Source organism: Actinia tenebrosa, unplaced genomic scaffold, assembly GCF_029948245.1.
Source record: "Actinia tenebrosa isolate PJP-AT-01 unplaced genomic scaffold, QUT_ActTen_1.0 PGA_scaffold15__27_contigs__length_11533743, whole genome shotgun sequence".
Lineage (NCBI taxonomy): Eukaryota > Metazoa > Cnidaria > Anthozoa > Actiniaria > Actiniidae > Actinia > Actinia tenebrosa.
In genome coordinates this window covers 2,537,309-2,552,809 of record NW_028292575.1, presented here as the reverse complement: position 1 = coordinate 2,552,809, position 15,501 = coordinate 2,537,309, and the positions used below count along the sequence as shown (strand labels likewise).

General features: G+C 37.2%; 2 protein-coding genes across 2 annotated transcripts; one reads left to right on the top strand and one right to left on the bottom strand.

Annotated features, from left to right (window-relative positions):
* Positions 1-2,782: 2,782 nt before the first annotated feature.
* Positions 2,783-3,565, bottom strand: LOC116299147 (nicotinamide N-methyltransferase). The gene has a single exon (XM_031707778.2). The coding sequence runs from the start codon at positions 3,563-3,565 to the stop codon at positions 2,783-2,785; it is 783 nt and encodes a 260-aa protein (XP_031563638.1).
* A 126-nt stretch (positions 3,566-3,691) lies between these two features.
* Positions 3,692-15,454, top strand: LOC148910834 (histone-arginine methyltransferase CARMER-like). The gene is made up of 17 exons (XM_089030437.1): positions 3,692-3,902; positions 4,057-4,185; positions 4,884-4,990; positions 6,197-6,235; positions 6,456-6,521; positions 6,810-6,837; positions 7,666-7,748; positions 8,004-8,066; positions 8,919-9,033; positions 9,462-9,552; positions 10,260-10,341; positions 11,808-11,893; positions 12,150-12,239; positions 12,521-12,575; positions 13,125-13,207; positions 13,583-13,899; positions 14,234-15,454. The coding sequence occupies exons 1-17, from the start codon at positions 3,731-3,733 to the stop codon at positions 14,434-14,436; spliced, it is 1,809 nt and encodes a 602-aa protein (XP_088886563.1). The 5' UTR covers positions 3,692-3,730; the 3' UTR covers positions 14,437-15,454.
* Positions 15,455-15,501: the final 47 nt, after the last annotated feature.

Genomic DNA, 15,501 nt, shown 5'->3' with positions numbered 1-15,501 from the left:
TACCACGATGTAAGGGGGCATGATGAAATCCACGAAAATGAAGTAAAGGGGCAGCTCCCATTCGAGTAAATAATTTTTTTTTTTCCGATTACTGCAAGGGCGAATCGTCAATCAGTTCAGGCATGATCGATAAAGACTCAAAGGATTCGAGTGGGGGAGTGTGTTTTATCGTAGGAGAGTTGGAATGAACAGGAACATACGAAGTTGCTAAAAGAGAGATGAGTACACAAGATACGAGGCCATCCGTTCCTGTGATATTCAAATCAGATAATATCCCTGGAATCCATCAGGTCTTGGTGACAAGTACGGTCCACGCTTAGTGACGTTGTCCACTAGTCTTTGTTGAAGCGGTGGTAGAAAGCGAGGCAGAAAACAAGGATACCGTTGCAAAATTGCGAGCTAGTCAAGCCTGTCTGATATCTATGATGTCTGCGTTATCAGCCAACCTTCTATATGGTCCGGATCAAAAATAGTTCTCTAGGTTTTTGCTTACGAAGATGGATATGGGAAGAAAGTATATGAAGGATACTGTTGCGAAAATCATGCACACGACTGCAACCAGTTCTCTGGTTAAAACTCGATTACATGGCAGACACACAAGACGAGATGTTTATCTACGTACGCCTGTGATTTTTTAAACCTTACACGTACTGGCAACAATAAATATTGTTGACTCCCGGTGAAATCTAGGCCATAAAAACTGCCTTTCAATTCAAAGCTTTAAGAATATGCCATGCAAAATAGACTTCTTTAAATATGATCCTAGGTGATAAGGGACGGGAAGGGACGAGATCCTTGAGGGGAGGGGAGGGGGGTTGGACAATTTATTTTGTGCAGGATTTTTGTTTTACGCCCTCGTGGCTGAGCAGGACTTTTTTTGGACATAATTTGGAATTTCTTTCTGGCGCTTTTCTTAGCACGATTTTTTTCACTCTTTGAAGCTGTGCTAAAAGTTATTTTTGTCAAAATCTAATGGTCCACCCCTCATTGATAATTTAAAAAGAAACGACGGCAGTTCAAGGTTCAAGGGCCGGGATCCAGGGGGGACTGGTGGGGTAAAGGGAGGGCTGAAGCCCACCCCCCCCTTCAGCAGAAAAAACAAAACAAAACAAAACTGAAGAATAGATGCATTTTTTAAATAGTTTCCGTTGTGTTGACGGAAGAAACTCACCAATAGCCCCCCCCCCCCCCCCCCTACTCTCAACTCCACTCCCCCTTGACGTTACATATCAGGGCTAATAAAGAGTTGTCTCTTCATTCATTTTTTTTTTTTTTTCGGTCGGGCAAGGGATAGGTGGGGGGGGGGGGGGTGGTCGCTTGGGGCTTTTATGAATTGTGAGTAAAAAATGTATTATGCCCGATTCCTAACGTGATTTTTTTAAGTGTTACCCCTATTAAACAGGATAAATTTGTTAAAATATATTTTCTATTTACCTAATTATTTTTGGGTGCTTCCCCGTAATGCCCCCTCCCTCAATACCACCAACCATCTAATGCTCGTAACAAACGGTCCCGTAAGCCGTGGCAAGAGCTTTGATTGATTTTTCCTAATTTGCGTCAGAATGTAACAGCGTCTTTGGTAGTCATTGAATCGGGGATCAGGGAACCAGGACTGAATGGCAAAGCTTGCCATTTATTCATGTGATAGATACTGCACAAATTTTGAACCAGGATTGAATGTCAAAGCTGCCATTTATTAATGTAAATTTACGTACAATTTAATTATGCACCAATCAGCGGCTTCTCCGTGGGGTCGACCCCCAGGCTGACCATGGAGATTGTAAAAATTCATAAACAATGTTGATCATTTTTCCCAGGGGTAGGGAAGTTGTTCTTTTCAATGTCCCCTGGTCGAGGCATTCAAATCTACAATCTCCCTCATTTTGGTTGAAATTATTGTTATTGTATTTTGAAAACTGAACTCAACGCGTAACCCGTGCGGTTTGCTCGATATTTCAGGTAGTTTTTTCATTGAAAAGATTGGAAAAATACTCTCATGAAATGAAGAATTCACATTTAAAAGTAAAAAAAATCAAGTTGCCTTCGAATTCGTATCTATGTAGCCTGCGTCACATACGGTATTTACGAAGAAAATTCCGGATGTGACGCAGGCTAGTATCTATGAAACAACAAAGAATGTCAAAAAAACATACAGTGGAATTCTCTCACCTCGTCAGCCATCTTGACGAGCAGAGAGGCATCTGGGTATTGTCGAATAACACAGGTAACCCAGCCCGACCAAAAACGTCCGTGGTCTCAAACTGTTTAAAATCAGGAGCTACTTCTTTAACTAGAGAGGAAAATCAATCCCCCTGGTAACCTTTGCAATGAAAATACTTTCATTACAATCCCCCACCTCAGTTTTAGTCACGAAACCAATGTCGCAAATTTTCCCAACCCCAGGGGGAATAACTGGATCCAATCCTTCTATATTCTCCCACCCATCTCCCTGGTCAGCCCGGGGGTCGACCCCACGGGGAAGCCGCTGATAGGTGCATTAGTACTTTATTAGGTTAGAGACTTAAATTGCTTGTCTTGTTACAATTATATAACGACAATCACAGAGACCAGCTTAGCTGTAATTGATGTAAGCATCGCTAACGATCAAATAGACAAACTCTTACATTATGTTACACCCTGATATGTAAAGTAGTTGTACTCTTTCTACAATATTATAGATTATCACCTAGTAATCATGTTTAAAGGAGTCTATTTTGCATGTGATTTCACCATGATTTCAAAAGATCTAAATTATATTCATAATTATTTCCTAAGGTTGAAATCACAGGCGTCCGTAGATAAACATCTCGTCCTGCGTGTCTGCCAAGGGATAGTAATCGACTTTTGTATCAGAACTTGCCATGTCGATGTGCATGATTATCGCCCCAGTATTCTTCATGCTTTCTTCCACCATCTCCTTCGTCAAATAAAAAGAGTAGAACTTTTTTGATCCGACCATATAGAAGGTTTGGCGGATTACTGCATGCATCATTAGATATCCGCCAGGCTTGACTAGCTTTGCCAATTTTGCCACGGTATCCTTGTATTCTTGCTCGCTTTCTACCACTGCTTCTAAGCAAAGACTCGTGGCAACAACGTCATAAGGTGGACCGTACTTGTCACCAAGACTGGCTGGAATCTCCAGGATATTATCTGATTTGATATCACATGGAACAATGACTCGTATCTTTTGTCGTAACTCATCTTCTCTTTTGACAACTTCGTCTGTTCCTTTACCTTCCAACTCTCCTACGATAAAGTCAAAAGTATCCCTCCAATCGAATGCCTTTGGGTCTTTATCGATCCATGCCTGAACAGCTTGACGAAGATGCTTCGCGTACTCAGAAAAGACGAAGTCTTTGACATAAGGACAAGCACTGATAAGTCGTGAGATATTAGGACCTCCGCCATATTCCAAGACCTTCAGATCACTCTTATTTACCTGACTCCAAAACTTGTGTAAATTTTGGAGAACTCTCGGTTCCATCTTGGGGTCTTTAAAGTAAGTGTTTAAATAAGCAGCACAGTCAAAATCATTGTTGTAGTCTTTGCAAAAAGTCTCCATTTTGACTGAGAAATAGGAACTATTAATTAAGGTAGAAAAGAGCTGTTGGGGTTCCTGTGTTGAATGTGAGCCCACGGTCAGGTGGTGGGTATAGACCGCATGGAAGCACGTGCTGACGGTAATTACCTCAGTCTAATAGAGTCGTGTTATATTCCGATTATAAGCATGGATCACCCAATGCACTCAAGAAGCGATACCATACTTCGCTCATTCATTGAATGTAGTCTGAAGATCATGAAAGGAGAAAGTTCCCTTGTAATTCATGAAGCCGGCGAATGTACAATCGATGTTCGCCAAGAACCTTCCTCCAAAAATTGTGATGTCCAAGTTCGATGTGGTAAGATATAAAACTACCTCTTTGCTACTACTAATATTTACACACTATTATTGATCGAATATTCATACTTTTCAAAAGCAAATATCCATCGTTTATTATCATTTTATCGTGTGATTTTGAGTGTTTATTCTTGATTCGTCGTTCCGCTTCACAGGAAGTGAGTTTTCACCTCATTTTCGGGTATGTGCTGATACGAATCATAGTCAAGTTGGTCGACTTAGGTATCTGATCGATCTACCAGAGCACTGTTGTAGTATTATTATCACTTTTTCACGAAATGAAGGTAGGTATTGAATCATTACTATGCATGTATTTAATGACTTACTTTGATACTAAATGTGATGATTTGATTAGAACATAAGCATTCATGAGTGACTTATCAACCTTAATTGTTATCTTATCTCGGAAGAAAGACGTTAAAGTAAATGATAGTTGATTCATTTGCTTTGAAAGCTTTTAAATGAGGAGGGATGGGCCTTAATTGTTATTTAATGATGTTGATGGTGGCCTTTCACAGTTCCCTGCGCCATCTTGAAAGGTAGCTGTGCCTTTGCATTGAAGCCAGACGAATGGTGAGCTTGCAGTGATAGAGACCTTTTTTCAACACCTTGCTCAATTATTCTCATGGCTCTATCATTGCAAGCTCACTGTTTGCCCCACTTCAATGCAAAGGCACGGCTACTTTTCAAGATTGGCTTCCCAATCACTTGTGTGAAATCGTACAATTTGTCATGGTGACAAAGATGGTTTTGGTGGACGTCAATCAAGTCATTTCCATGACATTCCATAGGCATTTGCCCTTGAAAACTTTGTGTTTTCTGATTGTAACACTTTGATTGATGTCTACCAAAACCAACTTTGTCCCAAGAGGGAGGGGGGTCATGATGTTTGGTTAGGTCAAACTTAAAACAGGTTGCAACTTTCAACTTTAACCCCCAACGATTCCATTCAAACTAAATTTGCTTATTTTTTCCATAACAGAGGTTAAAGAATTCAGAACACTTTTATCACAATCGAAGGCCAGATCTGAGTCAGAATCTACATTTAATGAAAGAACAGATGAAGCCTCTGCTATGCAATATTTCCAGGTAACAATCTCATCCAAAGTCTTATGAGACTTGGTAGTTCAGTGGTTAGAGCATGGCACCAGAATCGCCAGGGCACAGGTTCAAATCCCGTTCAAGACTCAGAATTTTTTCTATGTCTTTCAATTTGCAGCTGCATAAGTTGCTTCATATACTGCGAGGATCAGCTCAATTTGATATATTACAACCACAGTACAAATATGTATTCCCTATATACAATCAATTCAAAAAATGTTGTCCTCGACCAACTCAAGCCTGCGACTGGACCGAAAGGAACTCTGGGTAGTAATCATTGAAGCCGAGTTGACTACATATTTTTATCTGACTAGTAATGCCTGGTTTACAGCACAAACCTTCGTAGGCGAGCGGGAAGTGCTGAAGGAGACGTTTTTTTAATGCCTTCATATTTTCGGAATTGTGAACTGAATCATAACTACTTTATTTTTCTTTCCCTAAACCCAAAGACATGCATTTGATGGATTGTTTCTCGCTATTATTATCTTTACTACTAGTGGCAACAATTAATTCAGAACGAATATTTAACCGCTACAGTGATTTTTATCCATATTTCTTTTGGTCCAGTTGTGTAGGCTTGAGCCGGTCGACGACAACGTTTTTTGAATTGACTGTATTCTCATATACACACACATAATCTTATGCAAAGCAATGATAAATAGATAGATGGCTATTAATTCTTTGCCTTTGAGTCTGGACGGACAACACCATGCAAAAATCGTAGCCAACTTTCACATTGACTGCAACATTTTCTATCGCAAATAAAACAACCTAGGTTGTAATTGTATTATGTGTGGTCAATTCACCTTTTCGGTGCTAGCTATTACGTTGTATAAATTGTGTTACGGTCACCAAAACGTTCGGACATTGTTCTCGGATTTCCGTATAAATGTACTGACTTTAAATGAACTATTTACTTGGTTTGTTTAGTTAGTTCTCTAAATACAAGTAAAATGTCATACTTCTAGCTTGATTGAAGCTTTTCTTACTGCTGTTAAGAGAGCTAACTAAAGAAATCTATCTAAATTTTCTCTTTAAACTCAGTGAATTTGTATGGGAATCCGAGAACGATGTCTGAACTTTTTGGTGACTGTAACACACGCAATTTATACCACATGACGGCTAGTGCTGAAAAGGTGAATTGACTATATATATTTAATTCTTTAATCACTTGCATTTCTTTCTTTTTTCTAGTTCTATGGATATCTGTCTCAACAGCAAAATATGATGCAGGTACATTTAATTATTGATACTTTTAAGACCCTGAGGTGTTGGTCTTGCGGAGGGTTGAACTTACTACCTCCTGCACAACAGACTGGTGCCCAAATTATTCATGACATTTACATGATAATGAGTGTACTTTATTTTAGTTAAATTTTCCAATTTTCTATCTTGATATTTTGATGCCTTAATGCAGAAATATGGTTACTAACATTATCTACTTGTTTATAAGGATTACACAAGGACTTCAACATACCAGAAAGCAATGCTACAGAATCATGTAGATTTTGAAGACAAGGTAGCCTAAAAGTTGTTTTCAAATGGTGTAGAAGTCAAGAGGAAGAGAGAAGAGAAGAGAGGTGGGGAGGGAAGTGAAGAGCGAAGGGGAATTAGGATTTTATCTGATTATAAGAATATTAAATTTTCTGTAAAATAGTACTGAAAATTCTTTATATTCTTATTTGTTTAGTATGACATTATTTCAATGTGTTTTACATTACATTTTGAAAGACCATACCATAACTTTGCTATATTAGTAATCATAATATTAATTTTGAAATATGTTTTCGATATCCTTGTTTTATAGGTGGTTATAGACGTAGGTGCTGGCTCAGGTAATGGACATGAATATTATGCACAACTTGATATTTACATTATTGCATATTTATAGTGAGGATAAGGAAGACACTTGAACCATGAACAATTCAAGTTTTGTCACTTTTTTAAAACATACAATTCACTCCTTGAGCCAATTGATTGGAAATAAGATTTATTGTGATAACATGAAGATATAGAAATATAGATAAGTTATAGTGCTTGGGAACGAGGTTAATTTCCGACCTCGCTGGGAATCAAAATTAATTTTTCCGAATTTAATTCCAAGGGTCTTTCGCCCGGAATAACCTTGTTCCCTAGCACTATAACTTATCTATATTTCTATATCTTCATGTATTTCATAAGTGCTACGCGGTCCACATATCCCCATTTATTGTGATAAGCGTATTTGAACTCAATGCTTTATCTGAGAGTATTATATCCATGAAACAGTCTTATGTAACTATTATAGCTCTATTATATATAACTATTATAGAAAACAGTGGACATTGAACTATTTCGTACTATTTAGTGCAAAATAATGATAATAATAATAATAATAATAATACTTTATTTCTCAAAACAATGCATTTAAAACTCTCAATGCTTTTTACAAATGGAAGAAAAAATATATATCTGATTGGGATTCCTAAGGTACTTAAAAGTCATTGTCAATATTGAACTATAAAAACGTGAAAAAGAAGGGGGGGGAAATGTAACCGAAGAATTAAATATAAATGTCTTAAGTTTCTTCTTAAAAATGTCAACAGATTTTGATATCTTTATGTCTGGTGGCACTCTAGCCAGAGGGACATGAACAATTCATTTTTATAAATCTACAATTCCAGGGATACTTTCATTCTTTGCTGTGCAAGCTGGTGCCAGGAAAGTGTATGCTATTGAAGCAAGCTCCATGGCGATGCATGCAGAGGTATCTCCATGTAATATAACATCAATAGACTTTCTACGAATTTGTGTGAGTGTGACCATGAAAAAATAGCTTCAATTTATGGCCGAACTCTATTTTTGAGGCAATTTTTGTGTGGTCACTCTCTCAAGCGAATTCAGAAAAAATCTATCATATTGCATTGTTTTTACAGCTTGTTAAATCACTTATCAATCTGCTTTGCATGTGTAGGTCTTAATATAATGGATAAATTAAATATTGTAATATTTTCTTTCCTAGCTTCTAGTGAAGAAGAATAACCTTGAAGATAAGATTATTGTTGTTCCTGGAAAGGTGGAAGAGGTAAAAATAGGATTTTCCTCAATGAATAAAAAACTCATTTTGATTAGCTATCTCCTTGAGTATGTATATTCATGTCAGTTTTGACTTCTCTAATCGGTTAAGCTCCAGCTTTCAATGCTTTCAAGGTAACTCCATATAGTTCTATTACTCAAAAGCCTGAAACTATATGAAACAACCTTAAAACAGAGCAATAATGAATAGGTGGGTTAAGTGTGAACTGTCAGCTCCCTGGAAGACCAGCTACTAGCTGAAGGAACCTATGTTAAATCTATAAAATCTACAAAGCTTTTCGCTGTCATATCACAGCGTGGGACAATCACAACAGAGCTAGGCTCCAAACTAAGTGAAAGCCCAAAGATCGAATTAGAATTTAGAAGTTGATTTTTTTGGAGGGAGGAAAACTGAAGAACCCGGAGAAAAACCCTCGAAGCACAGGAGAGAACCAACAAACAACTCTACTCACATACGACATCGAGATCAGCAGGACTCGAACACAGGCCGCATTGGTGAGAGGCGGTGCATTAGCAGCTCACACCATCGGTGCTTCCCAAATTAGCCTACTCCATCGACATCTCTCTTATTTTCATTTCTTAGGCACTTGGGACCCCTGTGTGGTAAAGGAGGGAGGAGGATGACTCGAAGTAAAGATAGACACCTGCGAAGCATGCTAACATTAAATAAGGCATTTACCTTTTAAATATATATCTACTGGTAAACAAAGAGATAATACTCAGGGGAATAACACATGGTTTTTAAAGAAAAACAACAAATTAGCCTACTCTTTAATAGCATCCAGAGACACCAGTGAAGTGTTAAAAATATTCAGAGAAAATCTTTCTGTTTTCTTATCAGGTTCACATTCCAGAAAAAGTTGATGCTATAATTTCAGAGCCAATGGGTTACATGCTGTTCAATGAAAGAATGTTGGAAAGCTATTTACATGCAAAGAAATGGCTTAAACCTGGTGGTAAGTTGATGTTATATGCCAAGAGTCAAAAAGTCGACAAACAAAAAATAGAATGAATATGAAATTATGTGAATTTTTTTTTTTATTGTTCAGCCTCTAAAGTCAACATTGTATTGGGGGTTGGGCAGAAGAGAGCATGGGGGAGTTGGTTTGGGTGGTAGTGGGGTGCTGGATTGTAGTGGGAGGGGGTCGGATTGTAGTTGGAGGGGGTTGGATTGTAGTGGGAGGGGGTCGGATTGTAGTTGGAGGGGGTTGGATTGTAGTGGGAGGGGGTCAGATTGTAGTGGACGGGGATAGGGTGATAGTGGGAGGGGTTGGTTGGTAGCGGGTAGGAGACAGTTTGGAAGTAAAGGAAGCTAGTGGACATTTTGTCAAAGATTGTAGATTGCACTGGAATAGTAATAAACTGATGTAAATTGACTTTTCAGGTAAAATGTTCCCCAGTGTAGGACAGCTTCATGTGGCTCCCTTTTCTGATGATGCACTTTATATTGAACATTTCTCAAAGGCTAATTTCTGGTAAATACTTGTGCAAGGTTAATAATACTATAAGTAGTGACAGAAGTGATGTTCTTAAAATGATTTGCTATTGTGGTGCTGCTGCTGATGTTAATGATGGTGATGGTGGTTGTAGTGGAGATAACGTAATGGCGATGACGACACAGCATATTGATGATGATTATGATTGCGATAATGATGATACTGCTGCTAATGATGATGATGATGGTGATGATGATGATGGTGATAATGATGATGCTGATAGCAATGTTAATGATGATGATGATGATGATCCTGATGATATGCTCATGGATGATGCTTATAATGTTAATGATGATGATGATGATCCTGATGATATGCTCGTGGATGATGCTTATAATGTTAATGATGATGATGATGATCCTGATGACATGCTCGTGGATGATGCTTATAATGGTAATGATGATGATGATGCCAATGCTTACTCTCTGCAAAATGTACATGTGATTTTAGATTTGTTTCATAAAATATTGAATTACACATGAATCATTAAAACTATTAAACTATAATGTTTGGGGGTTCCAAGTGTAAGTCGCTTATGTCCTGAATTGGATCATCCCAGATCAGGAGGATCACATTTATATTGGTGGTGATAACAATGATGTTGTTATTGATTAATGGTAATAGTGATGATAACGATGATGATTGATGATAATGATGAAGTAAAATCATAATAACTTATTTTTCAGGTACCAAAAGTCCTTCTATGGAGTTGATCTTTCAAGCTTAAGGGAAGCAGCACTAAAAGAATACTTCAAACAACCAGTTGTGGTAAGAATGGTATAAAATAATGCATACATGCAAGCCCCAAAATGTGTGATACAAGACAGAAGGTTTTTCCTTGGTATTTAACTTCAACTTTGAAATAGTTTAACCATAAAATTGGAAGAAATGCTTGGTAAGGTGCCAGGCCAAAGTATTTGTAATTTTTACTGTAAATACAGTAGTACCTCGATAAAGCAGACACCTTCATGACCTTGCCTTGTGTCTTCTTAATAAAGGGTGTCTGCTGAATAAAGCTTTGTTTAACAGTGAATACAGTGGTATCTCTATTTTATCTTTATTAAGTGGACACCTTTGGAACCTTATCTGGTGTCTGCTTAATGAGTGTCTGCTGAATAGATGTTTGTTTTACAGTATGTGTTGATAATCTTTAATGAGGGAAACCTACTCACTAAGCGTGGTTTTCAGTAGTGCCCTAAATAAGAATATACAACGACTAATTTTACAATAATACAATTAAAGAAATATGAATAAACAAAAACATGGATAAAAAGATAAATTAAATAAGATAAGAAAAATGTAAAGTTATAAAATATAAAAGAGTGATCTAAAAAGTCTTATAATATATACAAAATATTAAAAAGCTAATAAATTTTTTTAAGAGATCTCTTGAAACTGTTGACTGTTATTTTCTTATAAATACGTAAATACGTACTTACCTGCATTAAGTGGACACCTTTGGAACCTTGCCTGGTGTGTGCTTAATAAAGGGTGTCCACTGAATAGAGGTTTTTTTTATAGTAAATATAGTGGTACCTGTATTAAGTGGACACCTTCAGTACCTTGCCTGGTGTCCACTTAATAAAGGGTGTTCACTGAATAGAGGTTTATTTTATAGTAAATATAGTGGTACCTGTATTAAGTGGACACCTTCGGGTCCTTGCCTGGTGTCCACTTAATAAAGGGTGTTGACTGAATAGAGGTTTATTTTATAGTAAATATAGTGGTACCTGTATTAAGTGGACACCTTCGGGTCCTTGCCTGGTGTCCACTTAATAAAGGGTGTTGACTGAATAGAGGTTTATTTTATAGTAAATATAGTGGTACCTGTATTAAGTGGACACCTTCGGTATATTGCCTGGTGTCCACTTAATAAAGGGTGTCCACTGAATAGAGGTCTATTTTATAGTAAATATAGTGGTACCTGTATTAAGTGGACACCTTCGGTATATTGCCTGGTGTCCACTTAGTAAAGGGTGTTGACTGAATAGAGGTTTATTTTATAGTAAATATAGTGGTACCTGTATTAAGTGGACACCTTTGGTACCTTGCCTGGTGTCTGCTTAATAAAGGGTGTCCAATGAATAGACATTCAAGTTTCACAGTAACTATCATGAGAACATTTCTGAGGACCATGCTATATAAGCTGTCCATTTAATGAAGGTGTCTTCTTGATAAAGGGACTGCTTGACAGAGGTGTCATTTTGTTAAATGACTTGATCGTTTATTTCCAGGACACATTTGATGAACGCATTCTTATGGCCAAACCAGTAACATATTCTGTGGATTTTTTGACGTCAGAAGAAGATGACCTCCACAGGTTTGTTACTGATCAAACATGTATTCAGGGTTTGATAAACTGATGTGATAAAATGATAAGAAAAGTATTGTTGTTTTTCATATTGTTTAGGATTAATAGAAGAGTAATATTGTCATGTTTTTTTTACATCGTTTTACATAGTCATAGATTGTTCTACAATTGTAGCCTGCAACCCTACAATATTAGTTTCAGGGCTCGATCTAACTATTTAAGGGTATTGATAAATTTGAAAAGTGAAGATGACATGTTCTTGCAGGATGGAGATTCCCATAAAGTTTACACTCCTGAGCAGTGGGTCACTTCATGGATTAGCATTCTGGTTTGACGTTTGCTTCAAAGGAAGTCAGTAAGTATATTGCTTTTATGAAGATTTCTCCTCAAAAACTTATTTTTTTACAGGTCCCCCCTTAGTACTTAACTTAGATTTCAAAGGACCCCCCCCCCCCCCCCCACAAATAACCCATGAAAATTTTCAAATTCAACTGAGAGCTCCCCTTCTATGCATTACAAATTTTAAAGCCACCCTTTCATTTCCGTGCCCCACCCCCACATATCTTCATCCCCCTTGGAATATGAAATAAACTTTCCCTTAGTAGCAATATTGATTATCGTGTGTGTCTTTTCTAGGGTACCTGTGTGGCTATCAACAGCCCCTCATGAACCTCTAACACATTGGTACCAGGTAATATGCCATACCACTGATGGTGTTTGTGATGGTGTATGAGGTGATGATTATGTTTGTGATTGTGATGATGGTGTTGATGGTTGTAGAGTATTACCAGAGCCTGGATTTAGGCTAGAGTGGATTCCAACTGCCGATATGAGTCAAAAACATTTTTATTGAAAAAAAAAAATTTAGAAAATTATTTGTCATTGATTATTTTCTAAATTAGGCGGTATGTATTTGTTATTTATGGGGGTTAATTATGGTTTAGGGGGATCAGATGAAACCATCCCCTAGACCTGCTTCTTGAGAGGGTAATTCTGATAATGGATGATGGTAGTGGTGGTTGAGATGATAGTGGTAATGTTGATGATGAGGATGGAGTCAATATAGATGATGATATCGATTGTTGACAATATTTGATGACGAAGACAACTGCATTAATTAATTATATTTGAATTGATAATATAGTAAATTAGAACTTCTATATTCTTCTCAAACCAAAGTAGAAGCAACAGAGTATTTTATGAAGTAGCTTTAATGGTTTGAGCATCTCTGTTTGTACAGGTTCGCTGTTTACTGGAGACTCCAATCTTTGTTAAAGCTGGACAGTCTGTATCAGGAACTGTGTTATTAGTCTCTAATGCAAGGTGATGCAATCACTCATTCTACCATTTTCTATCCAGCTATCCATCTCATTCAGTTTGTCATCAGTCCATCCATATTATGCTATCGGTCCATCCGTCCCATTTATTTTATTATTCATGTATCAATCCCATCACTTCATCCCATTCATTTATTCATCCATCTCATCCACCCAATCAAGTGCTCCATGTTTCTCATATGCACTCTTTTCATTTATTTATTTATCCATCCTATCCATCTATCCATCCATTCATCCTTCCATCCCATCCATCTGTCACCCAATCTTTCAACACTATAGATTTCCTTGAACATGACATTATTTTAACATCATATCTAAAACAATGTTTTAACTTGTTATTTCATAATATCTTTATCTTAAGGCAAAGCTATGATGTAGACTTTGAAATACGTTTAGATGGGACAACCATCCGAACAAGAAACACAGTTGACTTAAAAAATCCCTACTTCAGATACACGGGTTCAACACCCCAGCCTCCAGCGGGTTACAACAATGAGTCACCTACTGAAGTATACTGGTCTCTAGCTAGCAACGGCGATAGTAGTCATACTGCTAACGCTGTGAATAGTAATGCAGTTGGTGGTGGTGGCGGTAGTGGGTGTAGCCCTAGTGTTATGATGGGAGAATCAATGACTAACACTACAGGAATGCATTCCAATTCTTTGTACAATAATACAGGTATGTTGACCAGTACCTTTGCTCATGATATTTATCCATTAATTTTCATGGAAATGGCTTATTCTGATAGCTGAAATACAATTGTACCTTATTATAAGCTCACTGATTACCAGAGCTGTTAAATTATTATTTTGTCTTTCAAAGTAGGTTTGCAACTGACTACCTACTTTTCAAATCTTTAGTTTTTTTCCATGGGTATTCAATCTTTTTAGGGAGAAAAATAAAGTCTAACATGTAAACCCATTTTGCCATTGACGTGGCAACGAAAGAATAATCTAGTGACAAGATATGCAAAGACTAACTCTTCCTATTGATCATACTATTTTTTGTACAGGTGGATACGTTGGTGGTCAGTACTGGGGAGGCAATGCATATGGTAATGTCACAAGCCTACAAGCAATGCAGAATTACTCTGGTTCCTTTGGTGCAATTAATAATGTGAATACCAGTTACATCGCCAGTAGTCAACCAGCCATGCTGTATAGTCAGACATCTGGTAGAAATGCAGTCATGACAGGACAAAATCAACGACATTAAAGCCTGGTTCTACACAAGTCCATTATTGCATGTTGATCAGTATGGTTACTATAATTAAAGCAAAAGCATTCAAATCAACTGACGCTGTGTGGTTGACAACAAAGTTATCATTTATTCTGTCGTGTTGAACTGGATGACACGTGCAACTTAGTTACAACTGTGTATAATAATGAACTGGATTCCCATAAAGTTAGTTCAGATTTTTTCCCTTCTGTCACAAGAAATAATAGGATTGTTTTTGATTTCTAGGTTCTTTACATTGCAATATGTTAACTTGTTTGTTAATGCATATCATTTATTATGACTTCAAAATGTGAATGTATTATCAACATCACTAAAATAGGTGCTTAGTAAACAACAGGGTGTGGCACATTTTAAAGCTAAGATTGAGACTCGTACCAAGTCACTTCTCTTACTCGTGCTGTTGTTGTGCTGTGGTTGATGGGAAGGATTTAGTGAGTTCCCAGTCAATCAACTGCTTTGCAAAAGCCTTTGCGTGCATTAATCGCCTTCCCATATTCCATTGCGAATAGAAAAAATACACCCAAGCGATGCCTGGGTAGGTGTCTGAGCTGGCTACCATTGATTTGTTCCACTTATTCCATCCCTGATAAGACATGTTTCTAGCATTTAAGAGGAATTTCAAGTCTGGTTTTTAGACTTCTTTGTGCGAATAAAATATTTATTAATTATAATAATACGTAATTATTCCCCCCTAAACAATTCATGGTTTTGTTTCCACCTAATAGAACTATCCTGAATTCGCTTGACTGACCACGAAACAATGGTTTGAAGTTGAGACTGGACTTGATTCTTTTATTCATCAAGTTCGACCTCGACTTGAAACCATTGTTTCATGACCAGTCAAGTGAATTCGGGATAGGTCTATTACTGTTGCTATGTCTCACAAGCTCATTAAATTGGGTAGAATTTTTCAGAATTGAGAACTCTGTGGAAGAATATAAATTGCTTCAATTGTTTACTGTCCAGTGAAAATAAAAGACAAATGCTTTCTTAATCCTTGTAGTACTCTTTGAAGCAGATAGTTGTAGTTGTGTGTGGGAC

Excerpts from the sequence above, each read along its gene's own strand:
- LOC148910834 (XM_089030437.1), top strand. The coding sequence starts at position 3,731 with ATGGATCACCCAATGCACTCAAGAAGCGATACCATACTTCGCTCATTC. Across the intron at positions 8,067-8,918 it reads TTCCTGGAAAGGTGGAAGAG|GTTCACATTCCAGAAAAAGT; the intron begins GTAAAAATAGGA and ends TTTTCTTATCAG. Across the intron at positions 12,576-13,124 it reads CTCTAACACATTGGTACCAG|GTTCGCTGTTTACTGGAGAC; the intron begins GTAATATGCCAT and ends CTGTTTGTACAG.
- LOC116299147 (XM_031707778.2), bottom strand. The coding sequence starts at position 3,565 with ATGGAGACTTTTTGCAAAGACTACAACAATGATTTTGACTGTGCTGCT.